This window comes from Pinus tabuliformis, chromosome Q (assembly GCF_031772625.1).
Source record: "Pinus tabuliformis cultivar Carrire ecotype Pingquan chromosome Q, CPIR1, whole genome shotgun sequence".
NCBI classification, from domain to species: domain Eukaryota; kingdom Viridiplantae; phylum Streptophyta; class Pinopsida; order Pinales; family Pinaceae; genus Pinus; species Pinus tabuliformis.
In genome coordinates, this window is record NC_142296.1 from 703,350,483 (window position 1) to 703,374,704 (window position 24,222).

General features: G+C 34.4%; 1 protein-coding gene across 2 annotated transcripts; it reads right to left on the bottom strand.

The window, feature by feature from the left end:
- Positions 1 to 18,737: 18,737 nt before the first annotated feature.
- ACA7 (alpha carbonic anhydrase 7) lies at positions 18,738 to 21,865 on the bottom strand. 2 transcript variants are annotated; one of them, XM_089385124.1, is made up of 8 exons: positions 21,622 to 21,865; positions 21,409 to 21,546; positions 21,099 to 21,313; positions 20,892 to 20,998; positions 20,693 to 20,795; positions 20,432 to 20,599; positions 20,278 to 20,331; positions 18,738 to 18,965 (listed from the first exon to the last, which is right to left on the bottom strand). In XM_089385124.1, the coding sequence occupies exons 2-8, from the start codon at positions 21,536 to 21,538 to the stop codon at positions 18,879 to 18,881; spliced, it is 864 nt and encodes a 287-aa protein (XP_089241250.1). In that variant the 5' UTR covers positions 21,539 to 21,546; positions 21,622 to 21,865; the 3' UTR covers positions 18,738 to 18,878. The 2 variants fall into 2 exon arrangements, with proteins under 2 accessions (XP_089241250.1, XP_089241251.1); XM_089385125.1 differs by having other exon boundaries at positions 21,409 to 21,527; positions 21,622 to 21,864.
- Positions 21,866 to 24,222: the final 2,357 nt, after the last annotated feature.

Sequence of the window (24,222 nt, forward strand, 5' to 3'; positions counted from 1 at the left end):
GCCCAAAAGAAGGCCTTGTTATCAACTATCATATGTATGGATCATTTGATTCCAACCTAGTGGTTTTCTCTCAAGAAAACTATACCCCTCAACTTCCAACTCAATTAGCCTTTATAATCCAAGTCGTCGTATGTGGTAATAACATTCATTGCTCTATTTTGGACAAGGGAGCTTCGACCTATATTATGTCTTTGTCTTGCTGGAAGGTGATTGGTTTGCCTCAACTAAGTCAATCAACCACCACATTGAAAGCCCTTGATGGAAGAACGTACAAACATTGTGGGATTTTGAATTCCCTTCAAGTAGAACTAGGGTGAAAACCATTTTTGTAGAAGTTGAAGTTATTGACGGACCTCTCGATTATAATATTCTACTGGGACGTACGTGGCTTTAAGCCATGGTTTTCTTCATTTCGACTTACTTCTGTATGATCACCTTTCCTCACAAGGGCAAGATTGTAGCCATAAATCAACTCACAGTTTTCGCCTTTGATTCTCACGTTACTGGAAGTGTCCCTCTTGTAGGGGAAACTCTACATTAATATCAACATGTCGGAGCTGGATTGTTGAATGATTCTTCGCTTATGGGAACCTTTTCTCTCCCTCCTCCTTTCCTTCCTGACAGCTCATCTTCGATTGTTTATATCAACATGATATCATCTTCTACTATCCTGGTTGATCCTTGGGTTGTACCTGATAGAGCTAACATCCAATGTTTTGGCGATCGAATTTTTCTTAGCCCCATTGAGCTAGATTATAAAGCCATCTATTCATCTTGTGTGGCTTACACCTTCTCTTTGATTAATTGGGTAGATCGATCACTGGATTATGGCACGTCCCTTGATCCCTTCTCTCGCGTATTCTATACCGATGAGAGAATCATGGAGACCATGATGCCATATCACGCGTCATGGTATGAATATCACCATTGTTCATCCTTACCATATTCCATTGAGGATAATCTCAGTGATGTATACTTACCTAATTTTGTCGAGCCTTTTACGAATTTTGTCTCCATTCATGAGGTCGACTCTGAAAGGAACCTTTCGAATATCAAAGAAATGATACCTCTCGATATCTTTGTCAAACCAAGTATTATCAAAAAACTATACATTTGAGCATCTTTTTCTCCATTTGTTATCAAGATCTATAGAGCCCTATTTCGTGAGTCTTGGGATGTATTTGCCTGGACTTATGAAGAAATGCCAGGTATCGACCCAAATATAGTAGTGCACAAGATTTAAATGTATCCTTATGCCAAAATCATTTAGCAGTGCCTCCATCTGGTCCATCCCAAGAAGGTTTTCAGGATTAAGGCTGAAGTTGAAAAGATTCTTCGGGCTCGTTTCATATACCCCGTTACTTTAACTGATCAGGTATCGAATGTTGTCCCTGTCATGAAGAAACAGGGCATGATCCAAGTATGTGTCGATTATCGGGATGTGAATCATACTTGTCCAAAGGACAACTATCCGACCCCGTTTATTAACCAAATTGTTGATGACTGCACTGGGTGTGATATTTATTCATTCATGGATGGATTCTCGAGCTATAATAAAATCAACATTCTCCTCGTAGACCAACCTAAGACTACATTCATTTTTCCCTAGGGTACTTTTTTTTATCGAAATCTCCCATTAATTTTAAACAATGTTAGAGCCATGTTTCAATGTGTTATGGATTACACTTTTAACGATATTAAACACATCGTGCAACCCTATTAGGATGATCTCCCTGCTCATTCTAAACATCAGTTTAATCACTCGATGCATCTAAGGGTTATTTTCCTCCATTGTAGACATTATAGCATTCGACTTACCCCACACGAATGTGTGTTCTGCATCAGTTTTGGTACATTGTAGGGTTTTTTCATTTCAAAACAAGGAATTCATATTGATCCTCTGAAAGTACAGGCAATCGTTGACTTGCCTACACCTTCTTCTCTCATTCAATTACAAAGAATCCAAGGGAAGGATAACTTCCTACAGAGGTTCACCCCTAATTATGCTGAGTTGACCAAAGGATTCACTTGCTTGTTGAAAAGAAGGGTCCCCTTCCATTGGGTTGACGCTGCTCAGAAAGCGTTTGATGCCCCGAAATATGTACTAGTTGGGGCATCTATTTTATACCACCCTTGATTATTAGCGGGACTATTTCCTGTATCTCATTGTTTCCTTTTCTACTATATCAATGGTATTGGTCCAGGAATATGATATAGGAACTGAACATCCCATTTATTATCTAATTTGGAACCTTAATGACATTGAAATCAGATATACTCACGTAGAAAAGTTGGCTTTGGCGGTCGTTTAAGCCGTCCAAAGTTTTCACCATTACATCTTTCTTCGGAAAACTATGGTCATTTTAGATTGCAACCCTATGCCATATATATTGCCACGTCAATTGATGGGGGGAAATTACTCTAAGTGGATCATTATTCTACAAGAGTTTGACCTGGAGTTCATCAAGTCCAAGTCGAATAAATCCCTAGTTTTCTCTGAGCTAATGTGTGATTTTCCTTCCTTTGATTCTAAATCTACATATAAAGATTATATCCGTGACGAATCATTGTTTCTGATTTCGTCATCTGACCCGTGGTATGGATATTTTTTGATCTATCTCCAGGCCCAGACTTTCTGGCCCAACACCTCTCGCTCCGAGTAGCAACGTATTTGATACCAATCCCGAAATTATGTTATTATCATAGACACCATTTACCGTCATAGTATTGATAGGATTTTACAAAGGTGACTCACCCTTGAGGATGCCGAGAAATTCCTTAGTAAATGCCACTCGAGGGCATGTGGTGGACATCTATCTGGTTACACTACCACACAAAAGAACTTATGCACTAGTTATTTTTGGCCTACTATCTTTGGCAATTGTATTCTCATCGTCCAAAAGTGCCTTGCATTCCAGATCTATGATCATTCATGCTCTGCCTGCTCCGTTGCATCCCGTTTTCGATGTTGGTCCCTTTGCGAAATGGGGTATCAACTTTATGACAGGTAACCCTCACTCGGATGGGGAGCATGGTTATATCATTGTCGTAGTAGACTACTTTACTAAGTGGGTCAAGGCAATGCCTACATATAACAACACTAGCGAAACAATTGCATACTTTTTATTCAATCACATTATTGCAAGGTTTAGTGTTCCGCAAGCAATAGTTACGAATCATGGAAATCATTTTCGGAATCATATGATGATCGAACTAACCGCTAAGCTAGGACTTTCACATGAAAATTCCAATCCCTACTATCCTCAGGTTAATGGACATGTTGAGGTTGTTAACAAAGTTCTTAAGACTATTCTTCAACATATGGTAGGGGTCCACAAATCGGATTGGAACTTGCTTCTTTATGCTGCCTTGTGGGCATACCAAATGTCAGTTAGGACTGCTACTAGATTCACACCCTTCCAGTTGGTCTATGGTATGGAAGAAATCCTTCCCATCGAATGTGAAATTCCATCGTTAAATATAGTTTTCTAACTTCTTCTTGCCACTTCCATAAAGGAGGAGAGTCTTTTACATCTGAATCGTTTTAATGAAACTTGGCGCGATGTTGCTTTAGCCAATGAAGCTCATAAAAGATGTGTTAAGGCATAATATGACAAAAATGTCAAGCCTCGTGTCTTCTCAGAAGGACACTTAATTCTCTTATATGAGAGGCTGATAAGTTAGGTCCAAGAAAGTTCCAACCCATGTGGTTAGGTCCGTACATTTTCAAGCAGGTCCTTGCAAAAGGGGCCTATGAGTTAGTAGACTTTGATGGAGTTCCATTGGCGCAGCCTAGGAATGGGTTGTACCTCAAAAAATGCTATGTTTGATCTCATGCATAGTACATTGTGTATATATTGTGTATATGTGTGTTGAGTGTGTTTGTAGTGTGTCCTTTTAGAGTTTCCCACGGTTTTTGTTTATTCCTTTTACATATGGTTTGTAGATGTCGACCTCTCTCAAATTGTGTATTGGTTGTGTTGATGGTGCTAGTCATAGTACTCGGAACCTGTCTTCCGCAACATGGGCTATCTTTGCTCCAAATGGAGAGCTAGTGAGTATGTAAGGGATTTTCATCAGTCGCTCTACTAACAACATCGCTGAGTATAGCACAATGATTGAGCTACTACCTTATGTTATTTTACATGGTATCTGTTGTTTAGTCATCAGGATTGACTCATAACTCGTATTACTGTGACTTACTAATGTCTATTCAGTGAGAAATCTCATCATCCTTTGCATGGTTTTGAGAGTGCATCATCTGGAAAGAAATTTTGATTTCATGTGATATGAACATATTTCTAGATATCTAAACACATTACCAGATTCCCTAGCTAATTATGTTTTAAATAGACATTTGCAACAAATGTAAATAAGTTTCAATTCACATCACATCATATTGAAATCATAATAGGAACTAGGAAACGTTGAAAATGTGTACATATATATTAAGTTTGGTTTTACAAAAATTTGTTCCCCAAGAAACATATGGATACATTTCTCATATAAAAAACTACATGCAAATATCTGAGTAGATAAATCAATGGTGCTCATGATAAAATGACACTGTGTTGATAGGAAAAAACTTCCTCCATCAACATTAGGGGAGACCACCCGGTCGGGAACTTAAAGCAACTCCTTTTCATTGAAGATGGTGGTTTTGACTGGTTATGGGTCCAATTACCCTATCATGTAAGACTAACCTAAAACTTCTAATACTGATCTAACCTAAACTAAGAGTTAATCTATCCACATCATATTATGTTACATTTCCTTTATATCGATCTTTAAAGATGCAAATTAAAGGAATCGATCAACACAAAGGTTTGATCGAATTAAAGGCTAAACAAACCATAATCTAATGATTTATTTGGCTCTTTAAGAGAGGACTTAAAGAAAAAAATAAGATGTAGATGTAAAACTAATCTAAAACATGAATCCTATCTTGAACTATAATGGGATAGCCCTCTCCTAATTCGAGAGCAAGTTAACTAAAATAGGGGGAAAGACTAGTTTATGAATGAATTCAGAATTAATATTTGATTATGAATTCCAAAATAGTTTGTAAACTCATAAAAGGTTAAAACAACTATGAAAATGAATCTAATTAAATAAATAGTAATTAAGGTAAGTCCATCTACAAGCCTGAATTCATATTAAACATAATTCATTATAAAATTTGTATTAATCAAAAGAAATAGTTCATTTCAATTAATACACATAAAAGCAAAATACACTTGTAAATGAATAATAAATAGTTATCGAGTCACCACAAGTATAATTCAATGAATTAAGTACGATTTCGATCTCATTCTTCTTCTTGGAGATACCCTCGGAAACACTTCAACAACATATCACAATATGACTCGGCAATAGTGTTAGAGATCAAAGAAACGTACTACTTAGAATCTAGATCAAAACCAATTATAAAAATTTGACAAAAATATGAAAATTCATCATTCTCGTAATAGTACACAAGAATGGAAATTTATTAAACAGTGCCAAATCTTATTACAAAATAAGCAGTCCTAGAGTAGCTCAAGCCCATAATTACATTGACTGCAATTGTGCTAAGCAATGAGAATAGAGCCAGAAACCCTTTATTTTCTCTATAATCAGCCTTTTTGTACATAACAGTAGTGTTATTGTACAAATCAAATAACTATAGAGAATCCCCCTTGAGTGGATCGTGACCTCCCCCCCCCTAAACAAGATCAAATTCAGGGGTATTTATACCATATTTACAGAGTTAACAACCCCCTTATATCTCTCAACAACCGAATCTAGAGGTTTTCTTCAGCAAACCGAAAATAGATTCTTTTAGTTGAATGTTGGGAAATCGTTACACAAGTCGAACCAGTTGACTTTGTTGTTGATCAAAGGATCCATTAGCTGTTATTTTTCATGGCCTATTATGGAGTTCGTTACAACAATCGAGTTAATTTCGAACAGTGTTTGCCACATGGTAGGGGGCCTTTAGAAGCATGGACCGAGCACGGCGTTATGTCTTGTTACACAAATTACAGAGGAGATCAGAGCTTTATTATTAAAATAACGAAAACATAGATTAAACTATAAAAATGCTTTGAACTATACTTATGCCAAGAGGCGTTTTTAAATTAATTAAGTGGCTTTTACTTATATGTGGCAAGAGTTGTGTGGTATCGGAGGTAAGCTCATCAGAACTTCTAAAATAAGACAAAACAAAATAGTTGCGATATTGGGCGGCTTCGATATGGAGTGGATGCAATATTGTATTCAACTCCCTTTAATAACTTTATCGGGTCCATTATATCATAGCCTTGTATCAGAGATTTTATATCGAGGGTTTTACAATTGTTATCATTTAAAAGTTATGATATACAAGCGGACGTGATATTCTAATTAGACCATGATTAATACGCATATCGAGTCTAACTTATCGGAGCCTGGAAAATATCAAAAGTCAAAGATCGGAGGGATATGAATATCAAAAGTCAAAGATCGAAGGGATATGAATATTGAAAGTCGAAGATTGTCATAGTGATATATCGAAGTTTTTTAAATGTGTCTCAAAAGGAAATCTTTGATATGCATTACGTCTGATATGTGGGAGAAGAGACAATGATGTGTAATGTGAGCCCTTTACTCCAATAGTTGATTATCATATGTTTTATGGCCTAACCAATTTATAATATACGTTTATTGAAAAGAACCACATTAATATGATGGATTGGACTTTGGGTATCGAAGATTTCCAAAAGGATTATTCTGATATCAAAGTCTCAATGCCAAAAAGCTCTGATATATATATTTAATCAATATGCCACATTGTTTAATGATTAAGGCTTAAATCCTATGCACATATCTTGGCCTCCAGGGCTATTTTATTCATTAATATAATTAATTAAGATGTTTAAAACAAAAACTTATTTACAAAGTTTATTAACAAACAAGCTTAATCAAACTTAGGCAAACTATAAAAATAAAACAAGTGTAAATAAAATGAAAATTAGACTTGAAATGAAGCAATCACACTCAAAGCCTACATGCAATGCCAAAAGGTTCCCTATGTCGATTATGATAGAATAAAATGGGGTTGTTGTGTTTTCAGTACAACACATTGCACGAGCTATATTGTGGAGTAATCGACCAATACGGCTAGGCACTCCAATAATGTTTCGTTGAAGTCGCATCAGAATTTGGTTGACCACAGCCTCATCAATCTTGTGCGCTAGCCTCTCCATGTGGCACTCCACCTCTAATATGATCTCAGCTACCTCAAGATCTTGTAGCACATACCGTCCTACTGCAACAACCTGATCTAGTTCCACTACCTCCTCATGTGGTTGTCTCTTTGCATGACAAAGATATGAATCACCAACGAGTCGAACTGGTCTAATATCTGCATGAAAACATCAATAGTTTAGTCTCAGAAACATCAAAAAACATAAAAATAAAAATAAAAAATAAAAAATAAAATAAAAATAAAAATAAAAAAATTATAAAGCTTTCAAAAACTTAAATGGTTTAAATATTATACCTGAATCATCCCATTTCTCAACCTCACGAAGCACGAGCACAAGATCATCACAAAAATTCATCCCTGTGTAAGGATAATCATTAATCAGGATGAATTGTCTACACAGGGACCCAAAGAAGATTGGGGAGAAGTTGTTCACAGATGAACCTGCATGTCGGGCCATATGATCTTATCCACCTCCTCATCCATGGGCCCCTCGGATCGATAGGCTTGAGTATAATCTGTTGAGGCTGAAGTAGTGGCACCTTCTCTAGAGCAAAAGAAATTAAGATTGAACCATCACTGAAGTTCTTTAACTTCCCCTCTCTTTCTTTAGTCATTTTTTCTTTCATGTTGACCAAAACTCCCTCGCTCCAGTTGAAAATTATTTCCTCTAGACACTCCAACCCGTACTGCATGTTTGATCTACTTGCTACATGAAGTGTTGAGCTACCTTACAATCTCGCAATAATGAACAAGATTGTTCTCAAAGGTAATTGGGTTACATCTTTTATATTGATCTTTCCATCCCTAGTTGGTTGGGCTTGAGGTCTACAATAGGTAGCTATATAATCTTTTATTGCCTCCTCACCACTTCTCCCACCTAAAAGAGAGATGGGGGCACCCCTCCTAGATAAACCTGTTAGAAATTAGATATCTACTACCTTTATCTCAAGTAGATGTTCCCCAAACCTAAATGCTTGTACCTGAACATCCCATGAACAAAAAAGATATTTCAACAATTCCATTTGTTGCCTCATACGAGGAAGCCAGAAGAATTTCAGCAATCCACTACTTTTTTCAATGGTTGGATGGTAGCAAGATCATTTTCTTTGTTTAAATATTGTTCCTCATGTTATCTTTCTCTCCAAATGATTTCAATTATGGGGGGGTGCATTGGTCTTGGAGCGTGTTCTTGGAACCTCGGGGCCTTCAAAACCTCAAAAAAATTCCATGAAATCAAAAAAATGGAGTGTGAAAATAAAGAGAAGGGTTTTATCTCTTACGTAGAAGTGACGGTACTCACAATGGTCCACCAGATTGACCACAATCAACTACAGAAGATCGAGGGAAAAAGAGCTCAAAATTCTCACTGTTGAAGGTAAATGTGAAATGGTGAAAATGAATAGTCATTTTGAGTATTTATGGTCATTTATCACATTATTTTATTCATTTTTAAGGTTTTGACCTAGATATTCTTCATTTTTACTATGAAACATGTATGTTTAATCCTTTTTGTGATGTTTGAACAAGTCGACAATTGCTAATAGGTTTTTATCATTCTTTAAACAGGTTATTTTGACCAAGGAGTATACTTTTATCTCTTTTTCGGGCTCTGTAAACCTATGAAAAAGGAACCCCTCGGATTCCTCTTTCATCTCTTTTCAGACTCCCAAAATATGAAAATATTTTCAAGCACTTGTCTTTTTTAACTCATAAAAGTAAATGAAAAGATGTCTACTTGATATAGGTTTAACCCTTTTCCAAAATGAGATAAACTATCTATGAAAAAGGAATAACTTAGTCGAACATGACTAAGAGGTTCTCTTAAGTATTGTTTTCTACCTTTTCAGACTTAAGAGACTATCTACAAAAAGGAACATTTGGAGTTTTATTTTCCGCCTCTTTTCCAAACTCTCTAAACATTAAAAAGATGTTTATTTTTACCTTCGTTGGACTCGTTAAAACATAAAACAACAATGGGATTGTCAAACATGACAAGGTAAAACCTCTCCTTCTCATGGTTCGCTAAATATACTCGGAGGGATTTGTCTGAAGGGTGAACTTACAGGTCAAGCATATATAATCCTCCTCAATCTTGTTAAAAAATAAAGAGGTACTAACCAGTATGGTTGGGGAAATTGGGAAAACAAGGTATTCCATTTGCTAATGGTAACGATTCGCTCTTGAACACGACACTCTTCCACTTCATCTCCATGGCTATTGGGTTGGGTAATCTACTTGTATTTTGATTATCATACCATTTTCAGAGCTTCCATTTTGGTTTTGGGTCAATGCTACCAACTCCATTCAATGTCACTGGTGTGTTCAAGAGAAGTCATTCAGGTGTGTTTAAGAGAAGTCATTCAGTTAATATCTGTTACAATACTCTTAAGCCTTCATTCCATGTTTTCCTTTCCTAATCTAGTTCTGTATCAACATCATTCTGATCATTTTGTCTCAATAATGATACTCATTTGGTGTTGTTGATGGGGGACACATCAAGGCCCTTATGTGACAGGTCGCTTGCTGTCGACATCAACACATTGTCTAAGAGGTTGAATTAGAAACACCCTTTTGTACCTTAGTGCTTGTATACATCAATGGAAAGTTCCCTCACTCTCAACAACAAGTTTACATCAATGGCCTTCGACCGAAAGACTTTGTGTTTTGTTCAACATCAACTCATTTATTCACACCATACGAATTGTATTGTAGTACCTTGAGAGCCATTAACATCATCGGTGGTTTCTTTGGCATCTGTTAATGGCTTACATCATCGATTGGTAATTAGATGGTGTTTACCATGCTTGACCTTAGCTCAACAATTCACATGGTTAGACTCGCACATTGGTTGGTTGTGTGAAGGAGATAAAAGACCTCGAATCTAGTTTCATCCATCCAAACTGTGATTTTAAGATTTATACAAAGATCACAATGTATGATGGCCATGATCATACAGACAATCATCCAGTCATGGGTCCACTTGTTTTCATCTTTGGACGTGTCTTTTGATCATTGCACATGTTATGTTAGCTTATACTGAACAACAAACATGTCATGATGAAAATGTATTGTCACAGATCAAACTCGTTGGTTGTTCTTGATCTCGACTTGTCACAAGGTAAAGCACTTTAGTCATCAATCATCATTTTTGACTTTGTGCTTTAGGGGAAAATGTGTTATAGCCCATTTTTTCACATCCGATCAATAGGCCTCCTAATGGGATCAATAAACATCATATTCCCCCTTTTCATCGTCTTGCACAAAGCCCTAGGCATTCCTCTTTCATTCCCTAGATTTTATGCCTGAGACTACGTCATCTGAGCGAGTTTTAGGACCAATGCTCCCTGGACTCTTGTTGGACAACTTTCACCTACAGGTTTCTCCACTGTGGCCTACGTTGATCACCTACATGCTTTTCCCCTTTGCATTTGCGTTGGTTCTATAAACTCGGCAAAAAGAGATAAATTCTCGAAGCCTCCTCTTCTAGAAGCTTCCAGAATTTTTTACAACCATTTACCTCAGATAAAACATTTGTATCCTATCCTACCCTATTTTGGAGTTTCCATCCCTATCCTTTGATCCCATCCTCCCATCAAAGGTGGATCTAAAACCTTAGATTGGTAATTTGATAATAACTCCCAACTTACCCCACTCCTCTATATATTTACAGCCTTCCATATGCAAGAGGTTGGATTTTGGAGAGTGATTCTACCCTTATGTTATTGTTGTGAGAGGTTTCATTTCATGCATTTAGGGTGATTAGAGGTGCACATTGTGACAAGGAAAGGACAAGTTGGCCTGGAGGAACTCTTTTACAATATCAACATCTATTTATGGTTGTAACTCCTTCCATTTATATTAATGCAAAGAATTATTTGTTTTCCTATATGTGATGTTATCATTTCATGTATTTAAATACCATGTTGATCTATTGAATAGAGCATTTAGATGATACTGCATAGATCCTGAAGGTTTTCAGTTGCCAAACAATCTTGAAGAAGTGTGTAGACTAAAAAAGGCATTGTGTGGACTAAAGCACACATCCAAGGCATGGTATTCAAGATTAGACAAACAACTACAACTACAATAGTAAGGCTTCAAAACATGGATAGTTTATAGTAATTTGTATATCAAATCTAAAAATGATAATATTTTAGTTATTATTGTTTATGTTGATGACATCATTTTTTGTAGTGATGTAGATTTACTTAGACAAAAATTTGCAATTGATATGCAAGTTGAATTTGAGATGTCTATGCTTGTAGAACTCTCATTTTTTCTTGGCTTATAGATTACACAATTAACAAAAGGTATATTCATTTCCCAAGGCAAGTATCTCAAAGAAATGTTAAAGAAGTTACCGATGGAAGAATTTTCACTTGTTAGTACTCCTATGGTCACTAGTTGTATACTCAATAAAGATGAAAACTCACCATAAGTAAATCAAACAATGTTTAGATCAATGACTTGAAACCTCTTGTACCTAACAGCCTCAAATCCAATCATTATGCAGGTTATTGGTGTAGTTGCAAGGTATCAATCAGCCCCCAAACAAAGTCATTTCTTAGTTACCAAAAGAATTTTCAAGTATTTAAGAGCCACAATGGACTTCAGTCTATGGTATCCAAAGAGAAAAAATATCTCTTTCACTACATGCACAAATGTTGATTTGGTTGGAGTGTATATGACAGGAAAAACATAAGTGGTGGTGCTTTCTTCCTATGGAATTGTTTGGTGGCATGGATGAGAAAAAATAAAATCTCTAAGTTTCTACTACTGAAGTTGAGTACATATAAGTTGGAGCAAGTTGAACTCATATTTTTTGGATGAAGAAAACATTACAAGACATGAAGGTAACTTATGATGAACCCATTCCCATTATATGTGATAACACAAGTTTTATCAGTATATCCAAAAATCTTGTTCTTCACTAAAAAACCAAGCATATCCCCATAAAGTATCATTTTCTTAGAGAACAAGTCATTGATCATATTGCAAGGTTGGAGTACATATCCAAAAAAGAACAAGTTGTTGATATCTTCACTAAGCCTCATGCCCCGAAACCTTTTGAGTATTTGAGACAAAAGTTGGGAGTGATGTCTCACTCATCTCTTCACTATTATGGTGGCCTATACAAGCCAAGGGAAAGTTGTCTGAATATGTCCAAGGATAGCTATATGTTTAGAAAGAAGAAAAGAGACCAAGATCAGGAGGATCTTTAAGACCAACAAGATTAGTATAAGTTTAGGGGGAGAAAAGTGATATCCAAGGATGATGAAATGGAAAAAAAATTGTCTCATAACTTCTCCTTGTTTTTCCTTACATTAGTATCAATTGATTTAAGTTACAACTACCATGAAATTTCAATGGAAACTAAAATCAGCACACTGTTATACCCAAGGTTATAACTAAATCCCTTGAGGGGGAGCATGATCAAAGGGGGAATAGCTAAATCCATTTTCCATTGATGTCAAAGGGGGAGAATGACCAACCAATGGCACCTCAAATCCAACAGGAGAATGAGAAGACATTGGATCTTCAAAATAAAATGGGGAGAGTGAGTAAATAGTGGTAGTTTCATCAGCTGATAGGGGGAGTCAAGCCCAAAAGCCATCAATGCCCAGTAATGTAAGGTGGTGTTGTCATCAATGCCAAAGGGTGGTATTGTTGATTATGTTGGAATTTATTGTCATTGGTGTCAATTCTAGTCAGTGGTGTCAAGTCTAGTCAGTTATGTCAAGTGATGTCAAGTTTAGGGGAGATTATTGAGTTTTCGTGCATTATGTATATGTTGTTATTGGTGTCTTGGTTGTTTATATTAACAATGTGCTAAGCATATGATCACTTGGGTGTTTATTGAGTATCCTATCTTTGAAGGAATTTTTCTACATGTAACGTGTTCAAAATCACATGAAAAGTGATTGGTTGGATAACCCTCTTAGATAGCTTTCTAATGGTATATTTCACTTAGCCTAACTCCCCGGGAATGAAGAGAAACTTGAGTTTGGAGTGATGGAATCCAAGCATGGTTCTGATGGGTCATGGTTATGAATGGTCAATAGCCAAATACCATATTTCCAAGCACCAAACAGGAGGTGGACCCTGGATGACATAGCAAGGTGACTTGGCAAAGACAAGTGACCGATAATGACATGGGACCCTATGGTTATGACACGTGGCAAGTGGATTTGGCCCTTTTGGGTGGTCAAGTGATCCTTTTATTAGAGAAATTGTTAAGTATAAAATGGACCTCCTGAGGAATATTATAAAATAATAGTGGAAATAATAAAATAAGATTAGATTACCCCATCAAGTTTTAGAGGGAAAAAATAAAAAAAAATACTTTTTCAACTCGTATTTTTAAATTATCTCCCTACGATTTTACTCAAATTTTGAGTGGGATAACTTGTTGGATGTGAAATTTGATTTTTCATATGATTACCCATGTTTCATACTTATGATGGACTCTACTACATGAAAAGTGTGAAATACATGAAAAATGTGATTACAATCACGTTTTTTCGTGTATTTCACATTTTTCGTGTAGTAGGATCCATCAAAAGTATGCAACATGGGTACTCCTTGGATGAAAAATTAAATTTTTTATCCAACGAGTTCTCCCGCTCAAAATTTAAGTAAAATCATAGGGAGATAAGTTGAAAATACAAGCTGAAAAGTAGTTTTTAAAATTTTTATTTTTTTATCTTTTTACCTTTTTACTTCAAAAATGGTGAATCGTCCCCCATGGTTGACATCATCATATTGAATCCTATTGGTTCTTATAAAGTTGAATTTTTTTGTACATTTTTGTTTTGAGGCCCATTTTTTACCTCAAAATTTCTCTAATGTCTTACTCACACCTTGCAGTGACATGGTGGTGACATGGCATAACAAGTGGCAGATAGTAACATGGTAGTGACATGGACATGACATGGTCTATCATATATCATGGGTGCATAGCGACAATGGTAGGTAGTGGGTCTGATTAACCTCATGTAGTGGGCACCACATTGCACAACAATAAATGAAAACAAAAAAACAAAAAAAAAGGCCCCTCCCTCCTTAATGTTTAGATAGGCAAGGGGGCTTGATGTGACTTCATCGTCATCAAATTTAAACGTCACACAAGATAATATGTGCACTTCAAAAAGGTGGGGATATTTAATTGCATATATGACAAATAGTGGCCCCCCGCCCCCTTGTTAAAGTTCGAACAGTCAAGGGAGCCCCAAAGTGACTTTTTCGCATCGATGGTAATCATATCACTTGGCATGCTTTCAAAAGTGTTGGATATTTAACATTGGACAATCTGCAACAGTTCAGGGCTAAGCACCCTTGAGACTAAATCCCTTGATATCGATCCATGGTCATATGCTCCAATGAGAATGAAAATAAGTGGATATGATTGGATAAAATTTGGCATTCTAGCGCCAAAATCCAATTAAAGGATTAAAGTCGATAAGGGACAAATTAAAGGATTTCCATCTATGAAAGGTAGAAAAACGACGTGAGAGGTAAGTGTTCTCATTCAAATTAATGAGTGAAATTGTTTTGGATGTGCAGAGCAACGAGAGTTAGTTATGAATAATGAAAGGTAGTTATGCAATTGCAAATAAACAAATATGAGTGCCAAATCATGTTGATTGAAGTTGTGCTATGCAAATGTAGTAGGTGTAGAGCTATTAAGATTTGGAGCTTGTACATAAAAGAAAAAATGCAAATATGAAGAACAATAAGAAAAATGTTTAGATCTAAGACAAGGAATGGTGAAGTGTACTAAACAGAGGTTGAAAGTAAAAATAGCAAAGATCTAAATTTGTTGTGCATTTGAAGATTGCAAATTTGAAGCATTAAAATTTTAATTGTAAAAAAGAAATTTGATTGAAAATAATATCAATGAGTGAGAAACGGGAATTGAGTGGAACTTTAATTGAATCATAAAATCAAAGAAAGAAAGGTTGTTGAAAAGGAAATATTAACATGTCTGAGATTTAAACATTGGTGTCAATGATATTTTAATTAAAGGGCCTCATATCTAAGCTTGAAAATCAATGAAAGAGGGATCTGATAGGTAGAGCAAGTTGGTGCTTACAAATATCATGGGAATGAAGCCTCCTTTAGGTTGGTCTTTGTAAAGATCAGGGAGTTGGTGCTTCCAACAAGTGGATGCTTGCAAAGAAAATGGACTTAGAGCCTCCTGTAGGTTGGTGCCTACATAATTTGATGTAATTTGGAGTTGGTGTTTGCATCTACATCATAATAAAAAAGAATTTATGGTTTTCTTTCATATGGGCCTCCACGTAAACATCTTGTATTCAAAGAACTATGTGATTTGTATTGTTGCCTTGCTTAATGTGTTTAATTGGCTAAATATTTGTTAGAAGTGTTAAAATGTTAAGTCACGCCCCTCTCTCAATATTTTCTTAGTTTCTAATAGAACTCATCAAGATCTACACTTTGGCCATCATTAGACCCTATTCATACATTATTAGGGGCACATATGACCACCTTTCATTCATAAATAGACATTCCCTATCATTTGGCAAATTTTCCATTTTTAGGGTTTTCTATTTTTAGCAAGGGGCATCATCTTGGATGACATATGGCACTAACTAGACACTAGTTGGAGGATAATATGGATAATCCCATTCCATTAATGCAAATTACCTCATGCCTAGGCCTTCCATGCCCCTTGTTAGTTGACTTTTAGTCATCTTTTGGAGTTTAACATAGTTTAACCGATTAGTACTTTGGATGTGAGAGTTATTAATTAGTATTAACTTATTTCTAAGTGCACTTACTTCCATTTCACTCCATTTTAGGATATTTTTCTAATTTTGGGTCTCCTGGTCTAATTTTGACTTACTTGCCAACTAGGGAAAGTGTTTTTGAGTTATACTAAGTGCAAACACATGGAACCCCAACCTAATTCAAATAGTTTCTTCCTCTTAGGGATTCTATATATTGTATTCATGTTCAACAATAATATATCATTAGAAATTTTGAGTAATTTGAATTATCTCCTTGGTTCATTAATTAATTTCAACAACTTTATTCTCTCTTATGCCTTGTTTTGCAAGTAGCTAGTCTAGTACTCTTTTCACACTTAGATCCTATGATTGTCTTTAAAATCCAACTGGGAAAATATGTAGTTTATTTAGTGCAATACTTATTAACCATACACCAACCCTCTCAAGGAGTCATTATTTAAGGCAATGATCTGCTATCGCTCGTCGACAACCTCCCTATTGATGATAACAAGGACCTTCTATCTGTGCTAGTGATAACTCACTTGTGTTAGGGTTTATTCTTTTGAGTTACCTTGTCATAGTTTAAAAGCATGATTTTAGTCCCTTCACTTGCTATTTAGTGTTGCTTTGGTAGGAGAGCCTCTTCTTTATCCCCTCTGGTATTCGCCCTTTGACAACACATTTTTCCTTACTAGATCATTTTAGTTATCCATGTGTGACATGTTCTAGGTAATGATAGTCTCAAGCTTTGTCTCTTTGGCTTGGTCTCCAATTTTGGAATGCTTTCTAGGAGGTAATTTGGTCAAACCCTCCATCCTAGTTGATATTTTTGCATGGTGTGAGTTGTGATATTTTTGTAATCTACCATCCATGTTTCTTGTGACTTTCAAATCAAAGTACAATCTTTCCTATAATATCTTGCAATACGCATATGGAACTCATAGTTTCTTGGTCAAAACACATTGCTTAGTTTTCATGAAAAGACCCAATTTTCCAACATTTAGGGAAAAGTCTATTTCTACCATTAAGGTGTATTCCAAATCAATTAAATTACCAATTTTCAATTTGTCAAAGGTCTCTTTTTCTCACTCTCTTGTACATTAAAATTTTGTTGGATTGATCCTAAACTTGTGGTCAAATGCTCATGCTCTCTTCTCCAACATTTATTGGTTGCTTAGATATGTTGTCTCCTTCAAGTCTCCAACAGTGGGAGACCTCTTCAACATGTTCCCCCTTTTAATGTCTGGCTCTTTCCCTATTGGTTTTGTTAGTTTCTATTGAATTGTGTTATTGAATCAACAATGAAAAGTATTTAATTTACATAGTAATACATATAATGTCTCTTTTTAGTGCTTTTCATCTCATGCACTTAACTAATTTTAGCTCAAATAAATTCAAAAGAGAATAAACCAAATTTATTTTATTTAAGTTGTTATTTGGTTATTTCTTATTCAATACCTAGTCAAGCTCACCATATGACTAATTAACCTATATCCCTTAGATTTTAATTAATCTAGCAAATTCCATCTTCTCTTTATTCCACTTCTACCTTTGTTGTTTCCTAATCTCACCTTCCCCTTTGATTTTCTTTAGGTTAGCACTTTCCTCCTTGTAGTAGCAAGGTGATTTATGTAACCATCATTTTCCTCCTTGTAGTAGCAAGGTGGTTTAAGTAACCATCATGTTACAATTTATAGGAACATTTTGTAGAATAATAATATCTGATGTGTGAATATTAATAGGGACATGTTTTTAATCATAAATGGGGTCACTTTAATCTCCAATCAAGTAACTAGTGGTTATAATAATGATTCAAATTGTTGACAATATTGCAAAAGTAACTTAAGATACAATTTTGAAAGAAAGAGAATTATAAAGCAAACCAAAGTTAGTTGAAAAATTAATGGTAAAAGTTGTTGCACGTTACATTTTAAGAAAACATAGTAATTAGAACGATTATGTTTATTAAAAAAAAAATCGCCATTGAAACCTCATTCTACAATAATCTAGAAAAATGAAAATACCATAATATGAAAAATGAGAAGACCATAATATGCAAGCGCACTAACCCTCTAGTGAAGTTAGAGATGAATGAAAATAGTGAGCTAAACTCCCAATTGTTAAAAGAAAAAAAAAAGTCTTATTAGAACATAATTATTTAATGCTTTGCTCTTAGTCTTATTTTTAACACATTCAAGACTTGAACCAAGTAGACACGAAACTTTTCAAAATGCATCAAACTTTTGAAATGAAAATTTTCAATATCAAAATTATATATAAAATGATTTTAAATAATCACTAAAAAATAAATAAAAACATTAAATTATAGATATAATAAAAATATATTAATTATAATTAACTATATAATAAATTTATCTTATTTTCAAAATGTAATTCATCATAGTAAAAATATCTTTATACACTTTAAACTTTCAAAGTATAATTCTAATGTCCATACCTATAAATATGTCCATTCAATATGTTTGTGTAAAGAGATCGTAAGGCATAAGAAAATATATCTATACATTATATTATAATAATCTTTTTTATATTTAATAATATAATTTAAAATTTAAAATTTAAAAATTTAATATATTTATAAAAAATAAAAATAAAAACTTATTATTATAATATAAAAAAATAAAACTAAAATAACCTTAATTTAATATAGATCCTACATATGCGCATATATATTTGGTTTTGCAAAATCATCAAAAATCCCAACCCTTGCAAAAATCAATGAAACATTTGATACTCAATTCAAGGATACAACATGTATTATACTCATTAAAAAAAAATTGAACGCAAACTCTTTGAATACCATATGCATCATGCAAGTCATTGCGAATCAAACAATTGATGCTAAATCCTTATAAAGGGTACAATATGCATCATACTCATTAACGCTGGCCATTAAGTTTTGGTGTATACATATCAACAACTCTTCCATTTGCAGACTGAACGGGTCTTGCATTCTTTTCATAATTCTGCAAAACAAAACAAGGGAATATCAATTTATATAATATTTATATAAAAATTACAATTTTTATATTAATATTTAAAATAATATATAGAATTAATAATATATTTAATATATATATATATATAAACTTGAAAATTTTCTCTGTAATTGAATCTTTCACAATCAAATCAAATACTGATGTTATCAAATAATATGTGCTTGGATCAGTATATTTAAGGAAACTTATCATCACTACTTCTGGGGGATATAATTTTATATTAATAATATTTAACTATGGATAGGTATGGATGTCAAGACTGTTTTTTTCATAGGCAGGTTTCTATCTGTAATTGAATCTTTCACACTCAGATACTGATGATATCAAATAATATGTGATTGGATCAGTATATTTAAGAAAAGTTATCATCATTACGTCTGGGGTATAATTTTATATTAATAATATATAACTATGGATAGGTATGGATGTCAAGACTCTTTTTTTTCATAGGCATGTAAGTTATCATCACTACTTCTGGGGGTATAATTTTATATTAATAATATTTAACTATGGACAGGTATGGATGTCATGACTGTTTTTCTCATGGCATGATTTTCTGACCTGTATAGCTCATTTTAAGAAAGGTTAAACTGACAGGTATGATTTTCTGCTTTTCTGACCTGCATAGTTCATTTTGAAAAAGGTTAAACTGACAGGCAAGTTATACTGTACAATGTGGGGTTTTAAATCTCTGATTATAATTATTTTTATAGACAGTATGTTAAATATTTATGTCTGTTAAGTCTGATTATAATCCTTTTTATGAACAGTATGTTAAATCTTTATGTCTGTTAAGTCTGATTATAATCCTTTTTATGAACGGTGTGTTGATCCTTTTTAGCAGATTCTGGACAGTATGTTCTTCTTTTTGACAATGTATAATGAAAAGTATGTTCTTCTTTTTGACAATGTATAATGAAAAGAGAGGTCTGTCTTTTAGGAAGGCATGTGGCGTTTATAAAATGTCATCAAAGACAGCCATATGTATATTTGCCAAAAAAAATGTCATAAAAAACAGCCATATATATATATATATTTTTATTTTGAAATATAATGAAATTTTTTCAATACTATTTGATTCTACATGTTATGTTTATATATTTAAGTGACAATGTAATGCTTCAATTTGTAAACATAAACATATTTAAGTGAGAATGTAATGCCTCAATTTCTTACAAATTTCCTTGAAACAATTTCGAATTCTAAAAAATGCAATCCATATCAATCCAGTTTTAATAAATATCTACTGTCTATAAATGGGATCCACAGGAGTACTTACATCATGTACAGCTTCATGTAGAACCTTCACTTGGTCTCTCGACACGGTCCTTACCTGCACACGGATTACTCAAAAAACATCACTCAGGTCACAGGGTCGATACCAATGGACGAAAAGTGTGGTTAGGCAATAACCAGACAGGCACTGAAAATACCTTGTGAATGACAGTCCAAATGACTCCCTCTGTGCAGGGAGGAGTGGTGAGAGATCCCGTGTACCGGTAATATTTCCTGCTACCCAACTTTATGTGCCTCGGATCCACTATGCCCAGAAGTTCCTCTGGAGGTTCCATGTTGGAAATGGACTTGATTTCATCCATTAACTGCTCGTTATACCCCAAACTAGTAAGCATAATATTATCAGGTCATAATCTACAGATATACACACAACAATAATATATATAAATTACATATACCTCTGCCAGGAAAGTGTCAGGCCTGCCAAACTTGTAAATGATGCCAATCACAGCGATTTTGCCGTCCTCTGCTTGGTGCACCATATGGCTTTCTAACGGATACCTATTTCAAAGCAAAGTTGCGAACCCTTGAGAAAAATCAAAATCGCAAAAGAAAATTTACAGTAGCGGGAATCGAAACAGGGTTGTGAGATTGTACCGTTTTCCGTCTATAGTGTGCTCGGCTGGGGAGTGCCAATGGTACTGATTAAGAGTGAATCTTTTCCCTTCTATCTCGATACTGCCGGCGCCTTTCGGCCATTTCAGCTGATGCAAAAGATGCAAATAATTGTAAAAGAGAATCGAACCCGCAACCTTTCTAGGATGATAGATGGTAAAATCTTTAAAAAAAGGTTTCGTTACTGACCATAATGTCATGACCCCTGTTCATGAGAGTTGCATTTGCAGGGCGATAGATTCTGCGGAGCCTGCCCATGTCCGGATCGATTCTGGCGTGCCTCTTCACCACATCGATGGGAGATTGATGCGTCCCGTTCCCGCAGGCCTTCCATTCCTCCTTGAGCTCCCCCCAGTGCTCAGGCCCCTTCGGACCCTCTTCGTACTCGAACTCCTTCTCATCCTCTGTAACAAAAATCAAGTTATAGATCAATCGCTGCGAATTTGTATCTGAAGATTTATTAAAATACAAGGGACATAAAGGGTATGAGATGAATTACCAACTTCCTGAGATCGAACCCCGGCGACGAAGAGGAGGATGAACGCAAATGCCAAAAATTTAGTAAATGTTACAGATGGTGCCATTGTGGGAAAATGTGTTGCGAAACAGTAGGTATGTCTGTCGGCCATACGCCCTTCTATAAGACGAAGTGAAAGAAGAAATGAAATTCAGACACGCAATTTCAAATTTGAGTTAGCCCTACATTACTTACCCAGTTGGCTTGTTCAATCGGATCCCAACTAACACATTGGCGTGGAGGGTCGAAAGGGATTTGGTAGATGAAACAAGTAAAATAATGGAATTTCCAGCGGCATTACTCTGTCGACGCCGGTTCCCAATGGAATCCAGTTTTTCTTTCTCTGTCGACGCGGGTTCCCAGTGGAATCCAGTTTTTCTTTCTCTGTCGACGCGGTCAGTTAGAAGGAGGGTTCCACGAAAGAGAAGGTTGCAGCTTTCAATTATCGTAGGTGCCCCTATTCATAGCATTGACGGTCATTTTCGAGCATTAAATATCTCAATTTTAAATCTGTTAAGAGTCCATCAATAATGGTCAATTTGGAGCATTGAATATATCAATTTTAAATCTGTTAAAAGTCCATCAATTTAAATATATCAATTTTAAATCTGTTAAAGTCCATCAATAATTATAACAATAGTTTCTCCCAAGGAGGGTGTCCAGTAGCAGGAGTATTTTCTCACTTCCTTATGATGTGAGCTAATATTAAAGGGAGCTGTGATTTCTAGCGTATGGTCTGTAACTTTTTAGCCTATCTAAAATTGGCTTAAAAGTTATTTGAATATTGCAGGTGGTAGAGGCAGGTATAGGAGGATTAAATATGAGATTAGGTAGATTAGTGAAGTTAAAGGAAAAAATTGACAATATTGAAAGCACACTTTTTATTCTAGCCAAGAGATTAGTCAACATCTCCACGGATTACTATTTTAGCTAAGAAATTAACCAACATCTCCATTATTTGCCTTGAGATTCTGCACAATAATTGTTATGAATCACTAATCTTATAATAGTAGTATATTTTTTGTCTTCTCATATCAATACATATAAGGTGTTATAAATTTCTATGTTTAAAATGTTCTAATTAGATAAAATCTTAACAACCTCAAAACTTTAAATTTATATTATTAATATAATTCCCTTTTTATAAATTAATAACCAAAAAAAATCAATTTATATCACATATTAAACGAAATAAATCATTATATAGTTCTCTTTGGAAATATAAAAAGCCTAATTTAAAAAAAACATAACAATAATTATAAATAAATTTAATGTGGCTTTTTAAATCGAAACAGTATCATTATTGATTTTACGTTTTTCTTGGTCAACACCAAATTCAAATCTTTAACGCGGAAAAGGGTACGCGGAAACTTCCACGTACACACTCACCGGAAAACCCATGCTTTACTTTGTCATAAGTTTAGAAAGTACTAAAATACGAAACGGGTTTAACCCCGCCGAAAGCAAATCGAGCAGTCCAAAAAAATTATCTTTAAATTTTGAGGTTTGTGAAAATTTATTGAAAAAAAAAATCGTCACCAGAAACACAATCTAAATATAATACAAGTTTTTAAGGCATTTAAATTTTATTTATATATTTAAAAAGTAATATAATTACAAATTAACAAAAAAAAATTAACCGATTTAACAAAAAAAATATATTAACCCATACTAATTGGTTGAAACACTTCCACGAGATTTTTTTTATATACTTTTTATTGAAAGATTATTTGTCAAACATATTATGAAGCACAAAAATATAAATTTATATTTTTGTGCTTCATAATATGTTTGACAAATAATCTTTCAATAAAAAGTATATAAAAAAAATCTCGTGGAAGTGTTTCAACCCATTAGTATGGGTTAATATATTTTTTTTGTTAAATCGGTTAATTTTTTTTTGTTAATTTGTAAATATGAGTATATGAGTAGCTACATAACCAAATAATTGGGTCTCAATATCATAAAACCATACAATCAGTATAGATTCATCTTAAGCACGGATCTAACATGAGTCCAAAGGGTTCAAATTTCTTAAGGTGCAAACTTATTTTAAATTGCAAAAAAACAATGTATAATTTTTCATTGTTTAAATTGTATTATTGTCATATATTTTTAAGTATACGTGAATATTAATTCATATTAAAGTATTTTTATTTATAACCTTGATTAGATATTTTATTATATACAACATTAAAATATTTTCATTTAAAGTTTTTTTTCTATATATAAATATAAATGAAGTTGATATTCACATAAGTGGATCTATTTAGAGAATATTTTATTTTATTTTAATAGGAACACGTGTCAACTCCAAGTTGAGGACATACATACTTACATATCCCCTTCATACTGGGCTATAGAATGAGTCTCTCGACTGAACGAGCAAAGTCATTACAACATACATCAATATATCCATGGGCCATAAGCCTGCATATAGATGAACATTCAAGGTTCTCCATGAAAAACATAGTAGAAAAATCCAAAATATCTAGATAACAAAATCTAACTAGTTGTTGCCTAGAATTATTATGCCACCTTGCATGAAGAGAAGGACACTTGGAAAATCTAGCACTCTCTTCAAACACACCTTATTTAATTTTATGTACTAACCCGCATCGAGGATCCAAAAATCTTTGCTTTGCGTCTGATTCTCTCGAACTTGCATGAAACCCACGACAATATAAAGCCACCTTACATGAAGAGAGGGACAGTTGGAAAATCTAACATCCTCTTCAAACCTACCTTATTTAATTTCATGTACTCACCCCCATCAGGATGTCCAAAAATATTTGT

Bases quoted from the DNA above. Each gene is read 5' to 3' on its own strand.
- ACA7 (XM_089385124.1), bottom strand. From the start codon at position 21,538: ATGGCCGACAGACATACCTACTGTTTCGCAACACATTTTCCCACAATG. The intron at 20,600-20,692 runs GTATATGTAATT...TATAACGAGCAG, and splicing joins CTGACACTTTCCTGGCAGAG to TTAATGGATGAAATCAAGTC. The intron at 20,332-20,431 runs GTATTTTCAGTG...ATCCGTGTGCAG, and splicing joins TTTGGACTGTCATTCACAAG to GTAAGGACCGTGTCGAGAGA.